The sequence below is a fragment of the Ovis aries genome, chromosome 25 (assembly GCF_016772045.2).
Source record: "Ovis aries strain OAR_USU_Benz2616 breed Rambouillet chromosome 25, ARS-UI_Ramb_v3.0, whole genome shotgun sequence".
Taxonomy (NCBI): domain Eukaryota; kingdom Metazoa; phylum Chordata; class Mammalia; order Artiodactyla; family Bovidae; genus Ovis; species Ovis aries.
In genome coordinates this window covers 3,969,307-3,993,049 of record NC_056078.1, presented here as the reverse complement: position 1 = coordinate 3,993,049, position 23,743 = coordinate 3,969,307, and the positions used below count along the sequence as shown (strand labels likewise).

At 46.3% G+C, this 23,743-nt stretch overlaps 1 protein-coding gene across 4 annotated transcripts in view; it reads right to left on the bottom strand.

The window, feature by feature from the left end:
• DISC1 (DISC1 scaffold protein) overlaps positions 1-23,743 on the bottom strand; it is a 434,500-nt gene that overhangs the window by 256,699 nt on the left and 154,058 nt on the right. For all 4 annotated transcript variants that reach the window (XM_012104955.5, XM_060406817.1, XM_042241165.2 and 1 more), the window contains exons 5-6: positions 19,475-19,604; positions 15,604-15,830 (exon numbers count right to left, since the gene is read on the bottom strand). In XM_012104955.5, coding sequence (XP_011960345.4) covers positions 15,604-15,830; positions 19,475-19,604 — 357 coding nt within the window. The remainder of the gene's footprint in view (positions 1-15,603; positions 15,831-19,474; positions 19,605-23,743) is intronic.

The following is a 23,743-nucleotide window of genomic DNA, read 5'->3' as shown; positions in this document are numbered from 1 at the left end:
TTAGCATCTGAGCCACCAGGGCAGCACAGAGTACCTTGCTAATCATCCTTGCTAACACCTAGAGCTGTATCTGGCATCTATCTGGTTACAGAATCCCATGCCCTGCTCAACTAGCAACCAACTATTTACTCCCTGTTTCTCCAGATGCTATCACTTTGGGAGGCATAACTCAAAAGACTCGTCAGAAACTTGAATCTGCGCCCTCTCACAGTAATGCTTTCCACACCTTCCATGGATCCAGGCATTAGAGGGCTCTGCCCTTATTCTCCTTACTCCTGGAAGAAAATATCTATGGGGCCAAAGGTATTAATACATGCCAATACAGAAGCTGGTGAAGGCAGCTGAGACCAGAAGAGCCTTCCCAGAGAGCAATGAACCTGCTCTCTGCCTGGGCCCCTTTTTAAGGTCTTCCTCCCAAGGGTGGACCACACTGCAGGGATCAAGCAGTGACTACCTGGAAGGCGTGGCTAGTTCTTAGACATGCAGGCCAAGGGTCCCATCATAGTGCAGAACAGACCACAGGATGGGGATAGGAGCCAGGTCCCTCCTGTTTCCACTGGCCTCCTGCTCTGGGACACATGAGAGGCAGCCTGGAGGACGCCTCTGTGTTCCTGTTCTAGAGAAACCACCTCACACGCATTTTTTCTTCCTCCATTAGTGATGCTTTCTCTCGCCTCCAGGAAGCCAGCCATGACTACCCTCAGCACCAGCCTTGGCCATCAGCATTAAACTCACACCCAGGATGCCAAGCATACATCTGCCAGTGGAGGGGTGTGGATTCAATCCCAGGTCGGGAGTGAAGACCCCACATGACTCACAGTCAAAAAAACAGAACTTTAACAACAGAAGCAATATTGTAACAAAGTCAATAAAGACTTTAAAAGATGGTCCACATTAAAAAAAAAAAAAAACATTTTTTAACACATCAGTTATGCAAAGTGCCAGAGAGCATTAATGACAGAGGCAGAAATAGGAGGCCATTTTTACTAAGCAAGACATGAGTGTTCCTGCCCTCAGAACAGAACTGTGCAAAGAGTCTGCTGTCTGCTGGCCCCTGAGCACCCAACTTTCTGCCCGTGCAGGTCTGACCGTGTGCCAGAAGCCGCAGGAGCAGGAGCGCCAGCTCAGCTTCCAGTCTCCTCCCTGCCCCCTGTCCCCATCCCCAGCTCCATCCCTTGTCTTGTTTCGTAAAAACGAGTTTAAGAAGGAGAGACTGTTACTGAAGCAAACGAGAAGTGACATAAAGGGCAAGACGACAGCTGGCCTAGCACAGCACTACTTGGTGGTGAATTAAAATATATATACAGATACAGGGATCCTTGACATTAACAACCTTGCCAATTACTGCTCAGGCCTCCAACCTTCTGTCAGGGGCAAGTGGTGAAGAAAATGACAGCAAAAACAGCTTTAGGAAATGCAGGACTTCATCCACTTGGCTTTTTCCCTTCCTTGGACCCTTCTCTCCTCACAGCTGATAATGTCACATGTCACCAGTGGGACATAGATGGAGCACAGACAACAAAAATGCCAAGAATTCCTCCAGGCTTCAGATGATCTCATAAAGGCACAACGGGACACACAGTCATCAGAGGTAAGCCACTCTCTGCGGCTGTAAAAGCGAGGAAGCGGGTCGCCTGAGACACTTACTCTGAGCAAAGGCTGCATGCAGTGAAGAGAGATATATGCCAACCTCTATGCCACTGCAGCGGAGAAGTCAATGGCACCCCACTCCAGTACTCTTGCGTGGAAAATCCCATGGACGGCGGAGCCTGGTAGGCTGCAGTCCGTGGGGTCTCGAACAGTTGGACACGACTGAGTGACTTCACTTTCACTTTCCACTTTCATGCATTAGAGAAGGAAATGGCAACCCACTCCAGTGTTCTTGCCTGGAGAATCCCAAGGACGGGGGAGCCTGGTGGGCTGCCGTCTATGGGGTCGCACAGAGTTGGACACGACTGAGGCGACTTAGCAGCAGCAGCAGCAGGGCACTGCAGGCCATCCTTGTCACCTTGGGCACAGCACAGAATCCCTGTCCAGCAGAGGACGGAGCCACACACAGGACTGACTCAAAACGCTAGCTCATGTGTGGGGGACATGGGCCAGAATGAAGTATAGAAAGATTTTTTTTAAATAAATCATTTCTACAAATAGCCATGCCTATATCAGAGTAAGAGATATTTACAAGTAATCTGACAAAAATTGGGCACGTGCATTTTTAACTAATACGTTTGACGTTTTTCTCTCTAGCCCAAGCAGAAGAGGTTAAATAAAAGAACCAAAGCGAAATTGGCCATAGAAATATTTGGACTTTTGGTCTGTTGATTATTTCTCTAAATGTGGATCACATTAGTGACTCATATCCTTACCAAATATTTCTCTGAACTTCAGGGATCTTAGTCTAAACTTGAATAAGGATAATTCATTCTATCACTCTTGAATCTTTGTGGTAAAGTCCAAATTCTCCAACTGACTCAGCAAACTCACGCTGAGATGTCAAATGTTATTAGGGCATGCACTCTTTTTAATAAAAGATGTCTGTCACTCATACGAAAGTGAAAAGAGTGAAAGTGTTAGTTGCTCAGTCACGTCTGACTCTTTGTGGCCCCATGGACTGTAGCCTGCCAGGCTCTCTCCATGGAATTCTCCAGGCAGCAATATTGGAATGGGGAGCCATTCCGTTCTCCAGGGGATTTTCTCAACCCAGGGATCAAACCTTGGTCTCTTGGATTGCAGGCAGATTCTTTACCATCTGAACCACCAAGAAACTCATATAAGCACTCCTAAAAGGGATTTAAGAGAAAAAGACAGAATAAACACAAGGATTTCCAATTTCTTAAAAAAAAAAAAACAAAAAAACACTTCCTGGGGTCGAGGTGCTGATGGAAACATGCTGAGCAGAGGAAAGAGCCTTAATAATGAATTTACTGGATATATAGAATTTCCCAAATCAGTTGATATGAATAAAACGGTGCACATAGGCAAGCACACGCGCACACATGCACACGTGCATACACACACAGCCTGGCCCCTGCCATCTCTTGCCAGTTTCCAGCTCCACTGACAAACCGCCTGACTTTACAGAGTCACACCTTGCATCGAAGCCCATTTCCGTCAAGAATCACAGCTTTCTTCTGGCTGCACCATGCGGCATGTGGGATCTTAGTTCTCTGACCAGGGATCAAACCAGTGCTCCCTGCATTGGAAGCAGAGAATCTTACCCACTGGACCACCGGGAAGTCCCAACCACAGCTTGGTTTCAACTGACAAATCTGTTAACTGGCTTATCCAAATATTCCAAGTGTTATTCCAACCAACTCTTCCTGCTGCCTCTCAAACAATTATATTCCAAAATGAAATTATAATGCATGTGCCAAAAACACTTTGACTTAGAGGCATTTGTCTGCAAGAGATTTTAGTTGCCCAATAAAGAAAAAAATGAACGGTGTCACAAAAATGAAGGACCCTATGTCTAGATCATAACTACTCTCCTTTCCACCTCTTCCTCCCAAGTTATTTTAAAGATATCTTTTTATATACAGTAAGAAAATACATTACTGGCCTCTTATTTTCTGAAGACTAGTAACCAAGATGGTGTCAGATTTCAACTACTGTCATAACCCAAATGTATTTAAGCATTCAAAAAGATTTCTATTCTTGGGCCTCTAGAGCTTTTTGCCACAAAATTCCTGTGAGTTCAATCCTTCAAACCCTACAATTTGATCCTGGGGAATATGATCCTGCCTCTGGGTTTATTCTGTTAAAGGATCCAAAGGTAACATCCAATTTCCATTTCACTGTCCCCCTAATTCTGACTAGTTAATAAGTAATATCCCATTGCTTTCAGGGTTTTTAAAGAAATGTTTGCATTTCCACTTAATCCAAATATTTTTTTTAATGTATGTTGTTTCTCCTAAATTTCTAAACATGTATACTTTCTATAACTCTAAGGTTTACCCGAAAGGTTTTACTTTCTGTTTTGAGTTTAAAAAGCAAAGGAGTTCCAGAAAACATCTATTTCTGCTTTATTGACTATGCCAAAGCCTTTGACTGTGTGGATCACAACAAACTGAGGAAAATTCTTCAAGAGATGGGAATACCAGACCATCTGACCTGCCTCTTGAGGAATCTGTATGCAGATCAAGAAGCAACAGTTAGAACTGGACATGGAACAGACTGGTTCCAAACCAGGAAAGGAGTACGTCAAGGCTATATATTGTCACCCTGTTTATTTAACTTAAATGCAGGATACATTACATGAAATGCCAGGATGGATGAAGCACAAGCTGGAATCAAGATTGCTGGGAGCAATATCAGCAACCTCAGATACCCAGATGACAGCACTATCATGGCAGAAAGGGAAGAACTAAAGAGCCTCTTGATGAAAGTGAAAGAGGAGAGTGAAAAAGTTGGCTTAAAACTCAACATTCAGAAAACTAAGATCATGGCATCTGGTCCCATCACTTCACGGCAAACAGATGGGGAAACAATGGGAACAGTGAGAGATTTTATTTTCTTGGACTCCAAAATCACTGCAGATGGTGACTGCAGCCATGAAATTAAAAGACGCTTGCTCCTTGGAAGAAAACCTATGACCAACCTAGACAACATATTAAAAAGTAGAGACATTACTTTGCCGACAAAGGTCCGTCTAGTCAAAGTTATGGTTTTTCCGTTAGTCATGTATGGATGTGAGAGTTGGACTCTAAAGAAAGCTGAGCACCAGAGAATTGATACTTTTGAACTGTGGTGTTAAAGAAGACACTTGAGAGTCCTTTGGGCTGCAAGGAGATCCAACCAGTCAACTCTAAAGGAAATCAGTCCTAAATAGTCATTGGAAGGACTGATGCTGAAGCTGAACTCCAATATTTTGGCCACCTAATGTGAAGAACTGACTCATTGGAAAAGACCCTGATGCTGGGAAAGATTAAGGCAGAAGGAGCAGGGGACAGAGGATGGCATCATCGACTCAATGGACATGAGTTTGAGCAAGCTCTGGGAGTTGGTGATGGACAGGGAGGCCCAGCGTGCTGCAGTCCATGGGGTCACAAAGAGTCAGACATGACTGAGTGACTAAACTGAACTGATGCTCTTCTGATTCATCTTTAACTATCTGCCATCTGGCCAGGAACAAGCATATGCAAATAAAGCTGCAGACACGGCTTAAACCTTACATTTCTCTCAGGCTCTTTCAAAACTCGCTGACAAAGCAACACATCAGATTCCTGAAACTGGGGAATACTATAAATTTCATTTCCTAAAATGCTTCCTTGAGTAAGCTAAAGATTTACACATTTTATTGGATAAAAGATTGCAAAAATAGACTGCTCATGAGCAAAATGAATAAAGAGCAGGAAAAAAATCTAGCTGACTAAACAAATAATTGAATAAATAATCAAATACCAACATCAATACCACTCAAAGAGGAAGCTGAGGGAATTTGTTCAAAAGGATGTACAAAGTAATTTTGATAACGGTGGCCCAGGATGAGCACAGTAAGAAACAAATGACCTCCATGTATAAGGCACCAGGCCTCCCTGCCCGTGTGTAAAGGAAACCTAGAGGTCCTGGTACATGACTTCCCAGCAGCCTAGGAATCAGTGCAGGGCAGGGCAGGCCTTGAGCAGCTTGGGAAAATGGAAGTGTTAGTTGCTCAGTCGTGTCCAACTTATTGTGACCCTCTGAACGGTAGACCGCTAGGCTGCTCTGCACATAGAATTCTCCAAGCAAGAATACTGGAGGGGGTAGCTATTCTCTTCTCTCTCCTGACCCAGGGATCAAACCCAGGTCTCCTGCATCTCAGGCAGATTCTTTACCATCTGAACCACTAGGGAAGCCCAGGTGCAGCTTGGAAAAGACGTGCTAATAACCGACTGAAGTCCCAGCCAGTAAGGAGCAGGTGTTCCAGACCTGGGGACATTTGCTGCAGTCCCTGGGAAAGGGTCTCTCAGCAGAACTCAATGACTTCTGCTGGAAGAGCTTTAAACCTTCAGCTCAAAGTATGAAGAACAGTTTAGTTGGGCGTATTATTTAACATCTGAAAAGTTAAAGCAGGAACCAAAAACCTACAGCCTGAAGACACGATAACACGTTCAGGATTTATCAGGAATAAGAAAATTTGATGAAGGGGGATGGAGGATTGTGGAAGACACACAAGTTACATAGAAATTAAGCATAGGACAATTCTCAAGTTGACAATAATGAAAAATTAAAATTGAAATTGACCAGAGTAAAAACTATTAGAAGAGGCCACAGGCATTCACCTAGGCTGAGAGCTGACTCACAGTCATAGCACCCAGAGAACCAGCTACAGTCATTTCAGTCTCTGAGAATCCATGTGGCTCGAGTCGAAAATAGTTTATCAGATACCTAAGCTATAAAAGAAGAATGGATAAGTCCATATATTACAAGTTTCCCAAAATAACTACCTAAATAATAATAAATGTTGTAAATTCCTTGAAGAAAACAAAGCACGGAGAATTTATAAAATATGAAAATGCAGCATTTAAAAATAAATAGCCACAGGAACTTCCCTGGTGGTCCAATAGCTAAGATTCTGTGCTCACAATGCAAGGGGGCCCAGGTTTCCCTGGGGGCTCAGATGGTAAAGCGTCTGCCTACAATGCGGGAGACCTAGGTTCAATCCCTGGGTCGGAGAGATCTTCCGGAGAAGGCGATGGCAACCCACTCCAGTACTCTTGCCTGGAAAATCCCATGGACGGAGGAGCCTGGTAGGCTGCAGTCCATGGGGTGGCAAAGAGTCGAACACAACTGAGCGACTTCACTTTCTTTCAGAGATTTCATGCCCACACCACAACTGGCACAATGGGCATGAACTTGGGCAAACTTTGGGAAACAGGAACAGGGAGGCCTGGCGTGCTATAGTCTATGGGCTGCTGCAAAGGAGGCCTGGCACGCTGCAAAGTCAGACATGACTGGGCGAGTGAGCATCCACAGGCAAATGAATCAGTAAACACTTCCAAATAAATAAAGAACAGTAAAATATATAGCCACTTTTTCATCCTCCCCTGCTCTTTTTTAAATCTTCCTTTGTTTTACATTTTTTCAGTCCTAATAAATTTACTTTAGCACAAAATAAAGTTGTTGTTGTTGTTGTTATTTTAATCTGTAAGATAAGAGTCCTCCTCAGGATTTCTCAAATGTACTAAACAAAATACAGAAGTCAGGGTCCTGTTTCCTCCAGGTAAGTGGCATCCACACATGCCCAGACAGGTGGTAGTTTCAAGTCTTTTCCTTCTTTTCTAAGCCTTTCCTTCTTTTCCAAGGTGTGGCCCTGTAAAAACTTTCCATTGCCTGTGATGATGACTTTCCAAAGGAAACGGGAGGACATGACCGTCATTCCCAACTCTAAACAGTGGCCACTGGGAGACCAACTCCGTCCTCATCCAGTGGACCTCCCTGGTGGCTCAGTTGGTAAAGAATCCACCTGAGACCACGCAAGAGATCCGAGTTCCATCCCTGGGTCGGGAAGATCCCCTGGAGAAGGAAATGGCAACCCACTCCAGTATTCTTGCCCGGGAAATCCCAGGGACAGAGGAGCCTGGTGGGCTACAGTCCATGTAGTCCCGAAGAGCTGGACACGACTGACCAAATAAGCCACCTGCTCACCATCAGCAGTGACTCATCTGGAAAAGAGCGAGCCTGAGCGCTGCAGCTCTGGGTGGTTGTCACCTGCCTAGGGAACAGTACAGGGGAGCATATTTGGGGGCTACGAGGAACAGAATGACCGATTTTTTGAAGCCATTTATTTTAACCTATTTTACAAAGTCTGAAAGTGCAAAGTGTTCGAGATTTGGACGGGACCTCCAGCGTTATCCAGTTCAAACCTCCACTGATAAACAAGACTTCCTGTTCTGCGGGCGCCCAGCAGCTCCTCTCCCCCCGCGGCTCCTCTCCTGCACTCCTGTCTTTGAAACTGCTCCCACCCCTCTGACCTAGTCAGTTGCCTGGTGGCCTCCCCAGGCTGCCTGTGTTTGGAGGCCTGTTTGCTCTGATCCCTCTCAGGTGCCACCTTGTGATCCGTTGGGCTCAGAGAGAACTTGCTGGCCTGAAAGGGCAGCGTTCTCTCTTGCTTGGATCAGCTGCACACCTTTCCACTGCCCGTCAGGTGCACCTGCTCCAAGCCCCGCTCTCTTCCAGGCCATCCATGCTAACCACCTCTCTCCCCTCCATTTCCAAACCTGGCCAAAGGCCTCAGGACCCCACTGCAGTGTGAATCTGGACCCTCAGCAGCCTCATCTACAAAACACATTGCAAAAACCAGTGTGTTGCCCAGCATACCTTATAGGGTTGTGAGCAGAAATGAACTTTTGTAAATAATTTGTTATTGTTTAGTCATTAAGTCACATCCAACTCTTTTGAGACCCCCATGGGCTATGTAGCCCATCAGGCTCCTCCGTCTGTGATACTTTCCTGACAAGAATACTGGAGTGTGTTGCCATTTCCTTTTCCAGGGGATCTTCCCGACTGAGGGATTGAATCTGTATCTCCTGCGCTATAGGCAGATTCTTTACCACTGAGCCACAGGGAAGCATATAGTGATATTTAAATTAATGCATTGAAAGTGAAAGTGAAGTCGCTCAGTCGTGTCCGACTCTTTGCGATCCCATGGACTGTAGCCCACCAGGCTCATCCGTCCATGGGATTTTTCCAGGCAAGAGTACTGGAGTGGATTTACATTTCCTTCTCCAGGGGATCTTCCCAACCCAGGAATTGAACCCAGGTCTCCTGCATTGCAGGCAGATGCTTTACCATCTGAGCCACCAGGGAAGCCCAAAGTGAGGGCCTTAATGTATTATTATATTGCAAATCAAAATAAGAAAGACGAATGATAAACGTGAGAGCTGTCTTGAACACTGAGGACGCCGTCTAATCAAGGAAGACTTCCTGCAAGAAGTGTCGGTCTCATGCTGCTTATACGTTGCAACCTCACTGCATTCACTGAGTCTCTGGGCAAAGATTTGCCTGCCTCATGAACCCGTGGGGAAACCAAGGTGTCTGTTTTAAAAATAAAGGAAGAAAAGTCAGAATCTCACCGCAAAACCTAGCAGTTTTAGCAACACAAAGCAGTTCCCCTCCTCCAGATAAGTCCTCGTAGTTTCAGTCCCATCAAGCCCCGTCTTGACAAACCAACTAGATGAAGGACAAAGGCGAGAAAGAAGCAAAGCAAAGACCAGAAGTAGAGACTGAAGCACACGATCACAGCAAGTGGAGAAGAGGCGTGGAGATCAGGAGCATTTCTTCTGAACTCGGCACTGTCCCGACGTGGTGCCATCCCCCAGGCGCATCGCCAGGACACACACAGCTGCTTCCCCTACCCCTGAACACACCCTTTGAGAATCAGCTATGCTCGTCCCGCATCCTGGAGTCTGTTTTCTGATTCAGGCCTTGCTGTTTCACTGTGACTTTTAACTATAAGATAAGTATCTGAGAGGAAAGCGGGACTATTGATGTTTCTTTCCCAGTCAATTGTGAACTGTGCTGAATTTCATTATTTCAAATCTCACTTAAACAGAGTTGTGGCATCAGCCTGGCTGCTCATTGTGGGCTGAGAGTAGGTATGACGGGAGGCTTGAGCACTTCCAAGAACTGGTCAGCCATGCCAAGGGGCCCTAGGAGGGTAAGTCACAAGGCCCAGGGAACAGGCCCGGCTCTCCATCCACACCCCCGGCAACTCAGACACACCTACCAAGGTCCAACCAGTCTCGCAGTAACCAGAGCTTGGGTTTGCTTTGCAGTTTGCGCCAATGGTTCGTAAAAAGATGTGACATGTTTCTTCCAACTGTACAACCAGAGACGACTCATCCATGAGCTGCCAGAATACATTTCATTTGAAGCATGAAAAATTCCAGGAGCCAAGGAATGAAGAACTCAACCACAGACTAATGCAAAGCAGCCAAGCATCTCTAAAGAATGTTAGCAAATAATGGAGCCCTCACTCGGCTCTGTCAGTTACTAGTACATTCCTACCTGGCTTTGCAGTCAGCCAGGGTCACAGCCGGCCCTGCCTCTACTGATGCTCAAGGCTCCCAGACCAACAAGAGGGGCTGAGCTGACCGCCCTGGAGGCAGATGAGCTGCAAATCACAGCCCTCCTCTACGTACGGAAATAAACAGACGGACACTCACATCCCTCAGGAAAACCCCAGAAACTGTCACCTCCTCCCTCCCTCTGTCCCCATTCTTCCCACCCCCTACTCCACCCCTCAATCCCACTACAGAGAAGGGAAGGGTAGGTTCCCAAGGGAGAGTGAATCGGGCTTACCGGAAAAATAGCTGTCCTTCCAGACCTCTCCCATCATAGGAAGACTTGCAGGAAGAAACGAGGAGTTTGTTCTAAAGCCAAAGGACTGGAATCCCAGGGATGTGGGAAATGGCAATGAACATTCATCTTCTGAGTGGCTCCTGTCCCTCACCCATCCCTACCCTGTAAGCTTTCATATTGCAAAATGTCTAATTCCCAAGTAGTTAAAAACATTCTCCTCTTGTTTGGAGGAAGAAATCTACTCTCTTTGGCTCCATCAGAAGGCAACTCGGATATTTGAGAAGGCAGCTCTTCATTCCATCCTGATAAATTATTTGATCCTGGGTTTCCCTGGTGGCTCAGACTGTAAAGAATCTGCCTGCAATGGAGAAGACCAGGGTTCAAGCCCTGGCTCAGGAAGATCCCCTGGAGAAGGGAATGGCAACCCACCCCAGTATTCATGCTAAGAGAACTCCATGGACAGAGGAGCCTGGCGTGCTACAGTCCATGGGGTCGCAGAGTCGGACATGACTGAGCAACTAACACACACATACACATGTTATTTTATCCAAGACACAGACATCAGAAAATTCAAACTGCTGCTTTGATTTCTACCAAAATACCCAAATATAAAGCCACCGGGCCTCTCATCCCCAGCACGTGGCCTTCTACTTTGTCTTTCTCAAACATCGGCCCAAGGATTCCCCAGCAAGCTACAGTCAGAACGTGGCACCCACATAAGCAGAGTCTCCAGCAGCAGTTATCTCAGGAATGCCCAGTGCTCTTAGGAAGCTCCTCCCCAAACCAGTGTGTGGTTTATCCAGGCAAAGAAGCAGAGCCTCCCCTTGAATTTGCACACTGTTGATAGAGTCAATCAGAAGTAGCTCCTCCCCAGACAGCATCCTAAGCTGATAGCTGGCCTCTGTGAAAAACGTTCATGGATGATGACAAAGATGGTTAGGATGTTGAATGGTCTGTTTCTCCAGCTTTCTCTAACCTCTCTTCCTAAGACCAAGATTTTCCTGTTTCACAATTTGTCCCGATCTCTCCAATTTGTCTGAGAAGAAACTACAGTCGACCCTTGAACAACGCAGGTCTGAACTGCAAAAGTTCACCTATACACAGCTATTTTTCAATACTAAATACTGTTGGTAGTTGGTTGTTGGTAGAATCTGGGGATGCAGAGAAACCATGGATACAGAACCAGCTATAAGCCACAGAGGGGCTGAAAGTGAAAGGAGCTCAGTTGTGTCTGACTCCTGGCAACCCCACAGACTGTAACCTACCAGGCTCCTCTGGCCAAGGAGTTCTCCAGATAAGAACACTGGAGTGGGTTGCTATTCCCTTCTCTAGGGGATCTTCCCAACCCAGGGATTGAACCCAGGACCCCTGCATTGAGAGTGTAACATCTTAGCCATTGGACCAGCAGGTAAGTTCCCCATGTTGATCTCTACCTTTAATGATCCTGGGATCTTCCCTCCTACCCTCACTGGGCAACAATTAGTCCTTTTATTCCTAAGACTCTTGCTCCTACACAGAGCCCTGCTGGGTTCAGGTCACTGAGATGCCCAGGTGTTCCCACAGGCAGAGAGGCACAAAAAGTGACAGACTGCTCTTGACCTGAGCTCTGTAACCTCCCTGGGCACAGGTGGACTCGGGGATGATGGGTCCTCCCGAGGAGCCCCCAGCCAGCACCGCAGCACATTTAAGAGCCAGCCTTGCATCCGATTTCCCTAAGAATGTTGTAGAATCGGATTGCCACACACCTTGAAAGGTCTTTCAAGAGCCTATTCAGTTGATTAGAGCACTGGATGACTTAGCAAAAGTCACACTTTTATTTCGACTGCATCTCATCCTGATTAAAAAGGCAAAGCTGGAGCACGTGGGCATCATAACAGACTAGAGATGGTAAGATCTGAGTTCAGAAGCCAAGCTCCATCAGCCACCATACTCGGGAGTCCTTTGTTTTAGACTGAGGCCTCTAAGTGGAAACTCTTTCATTGGTTCAGACCCAGAGGCACCTATAGGTGGATATAAGTAGTCTCTAACCAGCTGCATTCCCTGGAAATTTCGAGCTTTTATTTCTTCAATCATTAAATAGAATAACAAGCCCAGCCTGCCCACCATGCGGGTTGCTCTGCGAGCTGTGAGTTGATGAATGAGAAAGCAGCCTCTGCCCGGGGCATCTCTGTGCAGGGATGGGCACACCTGCAGGGACGCTGCCCAGGGATTCAGCTCAAAGCACAGAGGCATTGTGAATCCTGCAGCAGGGTCAAAGGTAAGCACACCCCAGTTCTTCCCCTCGAAGAGCTTGTGAGTGACATAAAAGGAGTCAAACCAGCCTCTCTGCTGCTCAAAGTGAAAGGAGAAATAAGTAGGACACATCTGGACAGAGGGGCAGAAGAGGCTCACTTTCAGCCTCAGGTGTAAATTGCATTTATAGAAACAAATGTATATGTATAGCTCATGTCATATACGTATTCCTTATATATTAATGTGTGTGTGTGTGCTTAGTCACTCAGTCCTGCAGCCCGCCAGGCTCCTCTGTCCCGGCAAGAATACTGGAATGGGCTGCCATTCCCTTCTGCAGGGGATCTTTCCAATCCAGGAATGGAACCCATGTCTCCTGCGTTGCAGGAGGATTCTTTACCATCTGAGCCAGCAGGGAAGCCCATATGTCAGCACATTCGTCTACCACCATGCATACATCGCATGCATGATTACACATGACACGTAACATCATGTGTGCCTGTCTACATGCATGCGTGTGCTGTCTGTGTGTGCATGTGTGCATATATGTGTGTGGGGGCTTCCCCGCTGGCTCAGATGGTAAAGAATCTGCCTGCAATGCAGGAGACCCGGGTTCAACCTCTGGGTTAGGAAGATCCCCTGGGGAAGGGAATGGCAACCCACTCCAATATTCTTGCCTGGAGAATTTCATGGAAAAAGAAGCCTGGCACAATCCATGGGATCGCAAAGAGTCAGACACAACTGAGAAACTAACAGTTTCACACTTTCACATGTGTGTGCACATGTGTAAGTGTGCGTGTGTATGTATGTGTGTGTGCATGCATGTGTGTGCTTGTGTGTGCATGTGTGTGCGCATGTGTAAGTGTGCATTGTGTGTGTGCATGCATACGTGTGTGCTTGTGTGTGCATGTGTGTGCATGTGTGTGCGTGCATGCATACGTGTGTGCTTGTGTGTGCATGTGTGTGCACATGTGTAAGTGTGCGTGTGTATATATGTATGTGTATGCATGCATACGTGTGTGCTTGTGTGTGCATGTGTGTGCGCATGTGTGTGCGTGTGTGTGCATGTGTGTGCATGTGTGTGCTTTGTATATGCATGTGTGTGCACATGTGTAAGTGTGTGTATATGTATGTGTGTGCATGCATGTGTGTGCTTGTGTGTGCATGTGTGTGCGCATGTGTGTGCGTGTGTGTGTGTGTGTGTGTGTGTGTGTGTAGAAAGACTTCCACAGGAGGGATATGGGAAGCAGGAGTTGGAAAGGTCCCCAGAGGCCAAGGCTGTAGAGTGGGGGTGAAGGAGAAAGGGCACAGGCAGGCTTGATGGTCAGCTTCCTTTGACTAAAATCTGGCAACAACACACGCCCTCCCCTTCCCTGTGGATGGAGCCCAGGGTTAAAGCTCTGCAGGGAAATATCAGGGCTGGGACGGGGAGGGGAGGACATGGTGAGCATCTTCCTGGACGAGCATCCCAGCTGATACCACCGAGTGTGGCATGTGTAAGAGGGCAGATACTTGCTAAACAGTCTAAGACACATTTGGACAGCAGTTAGAAGGCTTCTGAAGATGGAAATCCCTGTGATGAGAAGGACAGGCACCATTATATGACAGTAAAGGGGCGTGCTGCCACCCAGGCACCATCATATGACCCTTATATTGATACATTTTAACCCAGTTCATCCGAGGAACAGCCCCCCGATAATAAGTGGTTCCAACTAATATATGGATGAGTAGATAGCAAGAGTCCCTATTCTCAGCCGCTACAGGTGGCAAGGTTTTCTTGAGTGTTTCCTGCAGCGTAATTGAGCAGCACATTCATTCCCCTCGTTGCTGCACCCGCTGCACCCTCAAGCCTCACCACCAGCTCGACTTCTGTCTAATAGGAGTAGGGGCAGGTTCCATCTTTGGCCAGAATAAGGTAATGACCTCCCAGAAGGTCAGAGGTCCACACGTATTTCTTGTGTCTTCCTCAACAGAGAGCACAGGGAAGGTTCTCCCTCCACAAGCGGGTAAGAAACTAGGCTTTGATGCAACAAACACGAATTTTAGTATCAGTTTTGTCTCTTATCAATTGAGACTTTGGCAAACTATTTGATCTTCCTAAGCTCTCTTATCCTCATCTGTGAAATGGATATAATAATAGACGCCACTCATCGCGTAAAGCTTAGCACAGCGCCTGACACACAGTAAGACTCAATAAATGCTGGTTGTCATGAATGATCATCTCTTCTTCCTGGTCACTGATTGAGTCTCCCCTCTTAGTAGCTCATTCCCTCCTTTGCCTCCAGGCTTCCCTGGCGGCTCTGATGATAAAGAGTCTGCCTGCCATGCAGGAGACCCAGGTTCGATCCCTGAGTCAGGAAGATTCCCCTGGAGAAGGAAATGGCAGCCCACTCCAGTATTCTAGCAAGGAGAATTCCATGGACAGAGGAGTCTGGTGCGCTACAGTCCATGGGTCGCAACGAGTCGGACACAACTGAGCGACTAACACTTTCTAACATTCCCCTTGTCTCCAGACGATTGTTGGCATCAAACTCTCCAACCGATCAAACTCCAACAGATCCCAAAGAGAGAGAAGGCGCCCGGGGGGCGTTAGGAAATGGGGAAGGTGCTGAGCAGAATGGAGAGAAAGAGGCATTTAGCAGGCTGTGTGCATCCTGCTCAGTCGCGTCTGACTCTTTGCAACCGCTCCTCTGTCCATGGGATTCTCCAGGCAAAAATACTGGAGTGGGTTGCCATGGCCTCCTCCAGGGGATCTTCCTGACCCCGGGATCGATTCGTATATGCCTGTGTCTCCTGCAGTGCAGACGGGTTCTTTACCCACTGAACCACCTAGGGAGCCCAATAGGCTGGGTAGCCACGGTGTAGAGCGTCCTGCAGTGGACAGGGCTGCCCCCACAAAGAAGGGCCTTGACCCTCAAAATGCCGGGAGTACTTTCCCTTGAAAATACACAGCACTGCTTGGAAAATACTGAGTTGACGGAAAAGTTCCTTGGCCAACCCAACGTTTACATATGTAGGACCGCAGACTAAATCAACCCCATAAACAGATCGACAAGGCGAGAGATCCAAAATCACTTAGGAAATCACCAGTACCTCTGGATGGCTTCAGGTGGCTCTGCACGGAGGGGAATCTGCTCGGCCAAGGCCAGGGTGTCCTGCAAGGTCTTGGTGACCTCCTGCAGCTCGCCCAGGGACAACCCTCCCACAAGGTCGCAGCCCTGCCACGGGAGAAGCCGCTCCTGCTCCTCAATTTCCCGTCTCAGCTGTTGATCTTTTGCTTCCAGAACAGACATCCTGGCTTGGAGGGTCTCAATTTCTTTCTGCAGAGAATGGAGAGAGCAGGTTTTGTAAATTAACCCCATTCATGGTCGACTACACTGCTGAGAACTCTCTCTTTACAGCAGAGTTCGCCACCTGCATGAGGGCCGTGAAGCTCCCCTTGAAGGCGGGCAGATTTTTGGAGGTTTGCTGAACTGGAAAAATCATGTCAGCTTTGTATTTCTGATTAGCTGGCATAAGGAAAAAGCTTCCCTCCCAAGCATTAAATAACTGCGGGTGGTGAGCCAAGAATTAGACTTGGAAGAATCCAGCAAATATGTAAACCACTTACTTATTTCAGGTGATAGAGCCAGAACAGAGTGCAACAAACTTCAGGGACTTGAGAGGCCAGCAAAGCAGCTAACACGACCAAAAAAGGAAAAGCAAACAAGCCTTGGCTGGTCTGCCCCCAAGCATGCAGATACAGCATGCAGAGAAAGACTAGAAGCCATAGTTTCCTAAGTCTAAGGATTGAAAGAACAGTGAGATGCCACAGATAGGGTTATGCAGCCTAAGGTTCATAAAAATATTAAATAAATTTAATTTCCACTAATATGACAACCCAAATCCCAAGAATTGAGTATCATCCAATCTTGAGGTCAATGAACCAAACAAGCAGCAGGTAATTGAATGCCCGCTGTGCACACAGCGTTATGGCAGATAATCATCTCAGTGCCCGTAGCATCCTGAATCTCCAATGAGACTCTTTTAATCAACATACGCCCATGGTTCCTGCGCTGGCCGCCAGCTGATAAGAGCACAGCTCTAATACTGGCTGTCTCCCCATCTCACCCATGTCCTCGCAACCCCAAGATGCCGACCACCCTACCTGATCTACCTGCTGACCCCTCCTCCAGTAGGGGCGGGAAGAGACACAGGAGGAGGTATTGAAGATCCACGGCTAAGACATGCTGAGAAGACAACAGCGTGTATCCCAGTGGTCCAAGATCATGGTGTCACTGACAGGGTCTCCCACCACACCTCCCTACTTCCTGCCTTTGAATTCCCATCCCTATTCTTTCTGTTTTTGTTTGTTTGGGTTTTTTCCACTGTAGTAAAATACAAGTAATAGAAAACTTACCATCTTAACCATCCATCTCCAGGATTCTTTTCATCCTGCCAAACTGAACTCTGACCCCCCTCTCCCCCTGCATTCAGCCTTGGAAGCCATCTTTCTACTTTATTTCTCTGTGACTCTGACTCCTCCGGGTGTCTACGTGGAATCATACAGTATTTGTCCTTTCATGGCTGGCTCATTTCACTTAGAATAATGTCCTCAGGGTCCATCCATGCTGTAGTGTGTGTCGGAATTTTCTTCCTTTTAAAGGCTGAATTTAAATGCTTCATTGTATTTATATACCACATTTTGTTTACCCAGGCATCCCCGGTAGCTAAGCTGGTAAAGAATCTGCCTGCAACGCAGGAGACCCTGGTTCAATTCCTGGGTCGAGAAGATCCCCTGGAGAAGGGATAGGCTACTCACTCGAGTATTCTGATCTGGAGAATTCCATTGACAGAGGAGCCTGGCAGGCCACAGTCCATGGGGTTGCAAAGAGTCAGACAGGACTGAGCAATGTGCACTTTGCTTATCCATTCATCTGTTGATAGGCACTTGGGTTGTTGCTTCCACCTTTTGACTATTGTGAATAATGCTTCTGTGAACACATCTTTGAGTCTCTGCTTTCAATTCTTTGCAGTCTTATACCCAGAAGTGAAACTGCTGAATCACATGGTAACTCGACTTTTAATTTTTTAAAGAACCACCATACTGTTTTCCACAGTGGCCCTCCACCCTATTCTCACACAGAAGTCAAAATGCCTTTTTGAAATGTGGTCAATTACATCACTTCACTGGTTAACCAACCCCACTCCATGGCTCGCATTCCAGTCAGAAAAAACCCCAAGACTTCACAAAGGCCTGCCAGGCCCCACGCCCCCATCACTGATTTTCTCCTCTTCTCCCCCAGCACTGTGCCAAGAATGCTTCCTTCAAACACTCAGTATATGCATGTGCGCTAAGTCACTCCAGTCATATCCAACTTCACAACCCTCTGGACCGTAATCTGCTAGGCTCCTCTGATGGGATTCTCCAGGCAGGAATACTGGAGTGGGTTGCCATGCCCTCCTCCAGGGGATCTTCCCAACCCAGGGATCAAACCCACATCTCTTATGTCTCCTGCATTGGCAAACAGGTTCTTTACCACGAAGCCCTCAAACACTAGGTAGCCTGGGCTAAAAGTATGTTCTGTGCACTCTGACATCATCAGGAATATTCACCTCTAGCTGGTGAATATTATTCAGAATCAAAAATCAGACTTCACATTTTCAGCTACCTGAACTTGCTCAACAAGTGTGCTCAACGTGGTGAGCTCAAGAGCGTGAAAGCACCAGTTTACTGGAAAATATTTTCAGACTGGAGAAGGAAATGGCCACCAGTATTCTTGCCTGGAAAATTCCACGGACAGAGGTATCTGGTGGGCTACATGTAGTCCATGGAGTTGCAGAGTCAGACATGACTTAGCCATTAAAAAACAACATTTTCAAACCTCGTGGCTCAGAGGGTAAAGAATCTGCCTGCAATGTGGCAGACCTGAGTTCAATCCCTGGGTCAGGAAGATCCCCTGAAGAAGAAAATGGAAACCCACTCCAATATTTTTGCCTGGAAAATCCCATGGACAGAGGAGCCTGGGGGGCTACAGGGCTACAGTCCATAGGGTCGCAAAGAGTCGGACACGACTGAGCGATTTCACTTCACTTTTTTCAAATTGCAATGATGTTTGCCTCCCTTTGCTGCCTTGCTATCATATGGAATTGGAAGGGTGAACTCATAACAAGAAGACTCTGCATGGAGTGGGGGTTTCCAGTAACCTCTCCAAGACCCATTCTCTTGTCTAAGGTCACTCGGCCTTAGAGGCTAAGCCACACTGTGGACGCGCGTGTTGAAGAGCTCTGCATTTTCCAGAAGTCCGTGTTCCTTCACTGTTCCCCAGTCAGGCTTCAAGTCCTCTACGCTTTGGAAGGCGTGGACAGAACTTCAAGGCTCCTTGCTTCTGGGGGGCCCGTCAACTTCCAGAGGCGCTGGTCACCTCCTGGCTATAACTCAGAGTTGCACCAAGATTTCCAGCCCCCCATGATTCTCAGCCAACTTGCATCCACTGCTCCGGGACAACCCAGAGCTCCCACGAAGCCCAGTCATTCCCAGTCTTTCCCAGTTCCACCCACCTTGCCCAGTCCCCACTCACGGCTCTGCCTCCTGACAGTCGCTATCCACAGTCCAATCTGATAGCAGTTTCCATAAAGGATTGCCTCAGCTCAGATTTTTTTTTTCCCTGCCTTCCGAAAGAAACTTCTCAAGGACAAAATGATAAGAGGTGACAAATTGGCCTGGCACACAAGGAAAGCATATTCAAAAGGTAAAGTACTAGCAAAAACAAGCACAAACACTGCTGAACTTCCAACCCCTTGTTTGTAAAGAGACTCCAACAAGCCCTCCAGCCGTCTCCACCCCTCGCTCTGCCTCATGGCTCCTGGGTGCACTGCCAACTCTCTAAGGACTGCATTCAAGCAAAGACCCACTTTGCTGCATTTGGCTCACATGTGTTAGAAAAATGCTGTCTTGCTTCATAAAGAGTCTTCACCTGCTCACCTGTAGCTGCTGCTTTTCTCGGAGAAGCCAGTCTCGCCTGGTGATGGACACTCGCAAACTGTCCTGAGCAGCGGCTTCCAACGTCTTTGGATCCATTCTCAGCCGGGCCTGGGGGTCGTCACTGCCAGCTCTTAAAACACACACACACACACACATATATAGGCACAGATATGAGTGACCTGAAATCTTCAGATCTACATGTATGTTAATGCAAAGAAGACTCACAAAGTGGCTCCCAGCTGCCCTCGTCCTTAGAAGGGTCATGGGGAAGAGGTCCCTAGTGTATGTGTTTGTTTGAATGATAATCTGTTGGGGCTTTAGCAGTTGCCTAGAGTCACCTTGCTTTATTGGACTGGGCACCGTCCGGCTCCATAACTATGCGTGTAGCTATCTGTACTGAAAGCGTAAAATACACATCAGATTGTAAACAGTATGAAAACAAAGAATGCCAAATATCTCATTAATGATATTTTCACATTCATTACATGTTGGGATGACAACATTTTTGATACACTGGGTTAATGAAATGTATTTCTTAAATTAATTTCACTTATTTTTTTTTCTTACATTTAAAAAATATGGAGAGTAGGGACTTCCCTGGAGCTAAAGTGGCTAAGAATCTGCCTGCCAGTTCAGGGGACATGGGTTCGATCCCTGCTCCAGGAAGATCCCACATGCCAAGGGGCAACTAAGCCCGCCCTCTAGAGCCTGTGAGCCACCAGTACTGAGCCCACGTGCTGCAGCTACTGAAGCCCACACACCCAGAGCCCATGCTTTGCAACCAGAGAAGTCAGGCAATGAGAAGCCCCTGCACGGCAAGTAGAGAGTAGCCTCTGCTCACTGCATCTAGAAAGTCCAGCAACAAAGACCCAGCACAGCCAAAACTAAATAAAAAATCTTACTGTCGCTACCATATTATTTAAAATCATGCATGTGGTCTGCATTATACATCATTGGACAGCCCTGCCTGGACCCATCCAGAGCCAAATTCCGGGGCAGATCTTGGCTGTGGACATGACAGAGAGGGATGGCTGATTTGAAGATGTTTGGGTCAGAACTTCTCGGAAAAAGTGTGCTAGAAGACTATCAAAAAACCACTTAAAATCTGTTTGGCTCTTTCTCCTACGCTCACAGGAGCTGGCATATTTGGTTGAAGCAACACTGGTGAGGATGTGGCTCAGGCCGCCACCTTATGCGGGTAAGCTGGCCTTGCGGAAGGCTTGCAGGTGTTTCTCCTCAAAGGATGACAAATCAACTCCTAACCGAATGCAGCAGGATGGGGAAAAGTCTACCCTAAGCAAAACTATGCCAACAATCCAAGGAAACAGTGTCTGTGAAAGCACCGCTGACCACAGTTAAAAGGCAAACAACAAGTTGGGGAAAAGGAAATATTGCTAATGTCAAGAGTGCCAGCAACAGAAGAAGAAAAAGATGAGTACATCCATCAGAAACTCAAAAAAAGAGAATTATGACGGTTTATCATCAAAAATGGTTTTAAAAGCAAATTCAAACAACATAAAATATCATTTTTCATATAACAACTGACAAAAGCTTTTGGAAACCATACTTCCTTGGTGAGCGCAGGGAATAAAAATTATAGATCCAAAACATGCCTTTGGATCCTCTTGTCCAGGTTTTAAAAATTAATCATATGTAAATTGCCCCTATTCATGGGGTTCTGACCATCCTTATGGCAGAAAGTGAAGAAGAACTAAAGAACCTCCTGATGAAAGTGAAGGAGGAAAGTGAAAAAGTTGGCTTAAAACTCAACATTCAGAAAACTAAGTCATGGCATTCGGTCCTATCACTTCATGGCAAATAGATGGAGGAACAATGGAAACAGTGACAGACTTTATTTTCCTGGGCTCCAAAATCACTGCAGACATGGTGACTGCAGCCATGAAATTAAAAGACACTTGCTCCTTGGAAGAAAACCTATGACCAACCTAGACAGCATACTAAAAGCATAGATATTACTTTACCCACAAAGGTCTGTCTAGTCAAAGCTATGGTCTTTCCAGTAGTCATGTATGGATGTGAGAGTTGGACTCTAAAGAAAGCTGAGTGCCAAAGAATTGATGCTTTTGAACTGTGGTGTTGGAGAAGACTCTTGAGAGTCCCCTGGATCCAACCAGTCCATCCTAAAGGAAACCAGTCCTGAATATTCATTGGAAGAACTGATGCTGAAGCTGAAACTCCAATACTGTGGCCACCTGATAAGAAAAACTGACTCATTGGAAAAGACCCTGATGCTGGGAAAGATTGAAGGCAGGAGGATAAGGGGACAATAGAGGATGAGATGGTTGAATGGTATCACCGACTCGATGGACATGAGTTTGAACAAGCTTTGGGAGTGGGTGATGGACAGGAAAGCCTGGCATGCTGCAGTTCATGGGGTCGCAAAGAGTTGGACACAACTGAGTGACTGAACTGAATTGAATATGTAAATAATTATCTGCCTGCCATGCAGGAGACTCAGGTTCAATCCCTGGGTCAGGAAGATCGCCTGGAGAAGGCAACCCACTCTAGGATTCTTGCCCAGAAAATCCCATGGACAGAGGAGCCTGGTGGGCTAGAGTCCATGGGGTCCCAAAAGACAGAGACAACTTAGCAACTAAACAACAACAACAATAATCATAGGGACGCATAGAGAATAGCTACAGAAAAAATACCACACTCCTTAGTAGCCCAAACCGAAAACACTGCAACTGTGGCCCCAAGTTAGGACCAGAGCAGTAAACCATGGTACATCCACCCTGAGGAGGGCTCTGCAGCCACTAAAATTAGGTCACCAAAGAAGATTAAATTGCATGGAAAATGTTCACTATTTATAGCTGTTTTCTAAAGCAGGTATTTGGTAATCCATATAGCATGGAACAACTATTCTAACAATAACATATATTAAGTAAAAGATGAGAAAATATCTGCCAACATGTTATCAGCTTTTACCTCTGTGTGATGGAATTACTTCTTTTGGCCAATCTTTTATTTTCTAATTTTTCTATAATGAGCAAATGTTATTTTTTATAACTATAAAATACAAACAATAAAATGAAAGAAAAACAATAAGATAATAAAAATGTCTTCTACCACAGACACAAGTAGTTGTATCATTAAACATTCTAACATATCTAACCGGTTCCAGGTCTTGGACAAAAGAGATACGTATGCATCAGAAATAAATCCTATCCATACATTAACAATCAAGGGTGTCTTCCTGGCAGAGAAGCAGGTCCCGCTGATGGGTGTGAGGCATGAACCACCCTGTCTGCTCTTCACTGGGACTTCCTTCCACACACCCTGAGCGTGGCTGCCGTGTTGACCTCAGGGTCCCTCACGCTGAAGTGGGAGAGGTGTGTGTTCTGATTTGTACATTCATGCAGGATCACACAACCTCCATATTTCTTAGGAAAGAAAGTGAGTAGCTAATCCAAATATGTGTGGTTATTTTGTCCATTTCTTTTCACTCCTATCAATTTGATGTACTGATTCATTCATTCAGAAAAAGAAGAACCATTCTTAAGCCCATTTACTATGTGCCATGAACTGTGCTGGGAGCCACAGACACAGCAATAAACAAGATGTGGTTTCTGCACAGAGCAGAGGTGATGGATAAACCAAAGCCATGGACAAACATTCCTGCCAAGGCTCAGACAGACTGCAGAAGTGGAAAGGTAGAAGCCGTGCTCCCACTTCCTACATCTTAATGTGGCCCTTACAAAACAAGGAGGCCAGCCAAGCCCTGCAGTGAGGCAACCCTGATATTCTTAGAGACAGCGGTGGAAAATATGTCACCTAGGCTTTCCTAAGTTAAAAACCAGCAGCCTCAGAAAAGGGAGCCTTGCTTGCCTTTCTGGGCCTGACACAGATTCAGACTCTGAATAATCTCGAAAGCTGCTTACTTATTGCAACATACCACGCAATTTAGAAGCTTATTTTAAGACTTGCTACTCTCTATTTCATCTGTGCAAAGGCAAATTACAATGGTAGTAGTAGTAATGAAAAAATTTAACTGGTAATAACAAAATAATTCAGTATGAATTGAGAATTTACTGTACACCAAGTGTTACCAGTTTTGCCAACAAGGAAAGAGAGCATCAGAGAGACTTCAACAACTTGCTCTGGGGGCCCGATGAGGGCCTTTCCAGAACAGGACTCCCCCTGCCATGTCCTTCACCTACCACTTATCTGTAGAAAAAACTTTAGTCAAAGAATAAATTCAATTGGAAAAAAAATGCAGAAAGAAAGAAAAACAGTCAAGCAAAATAA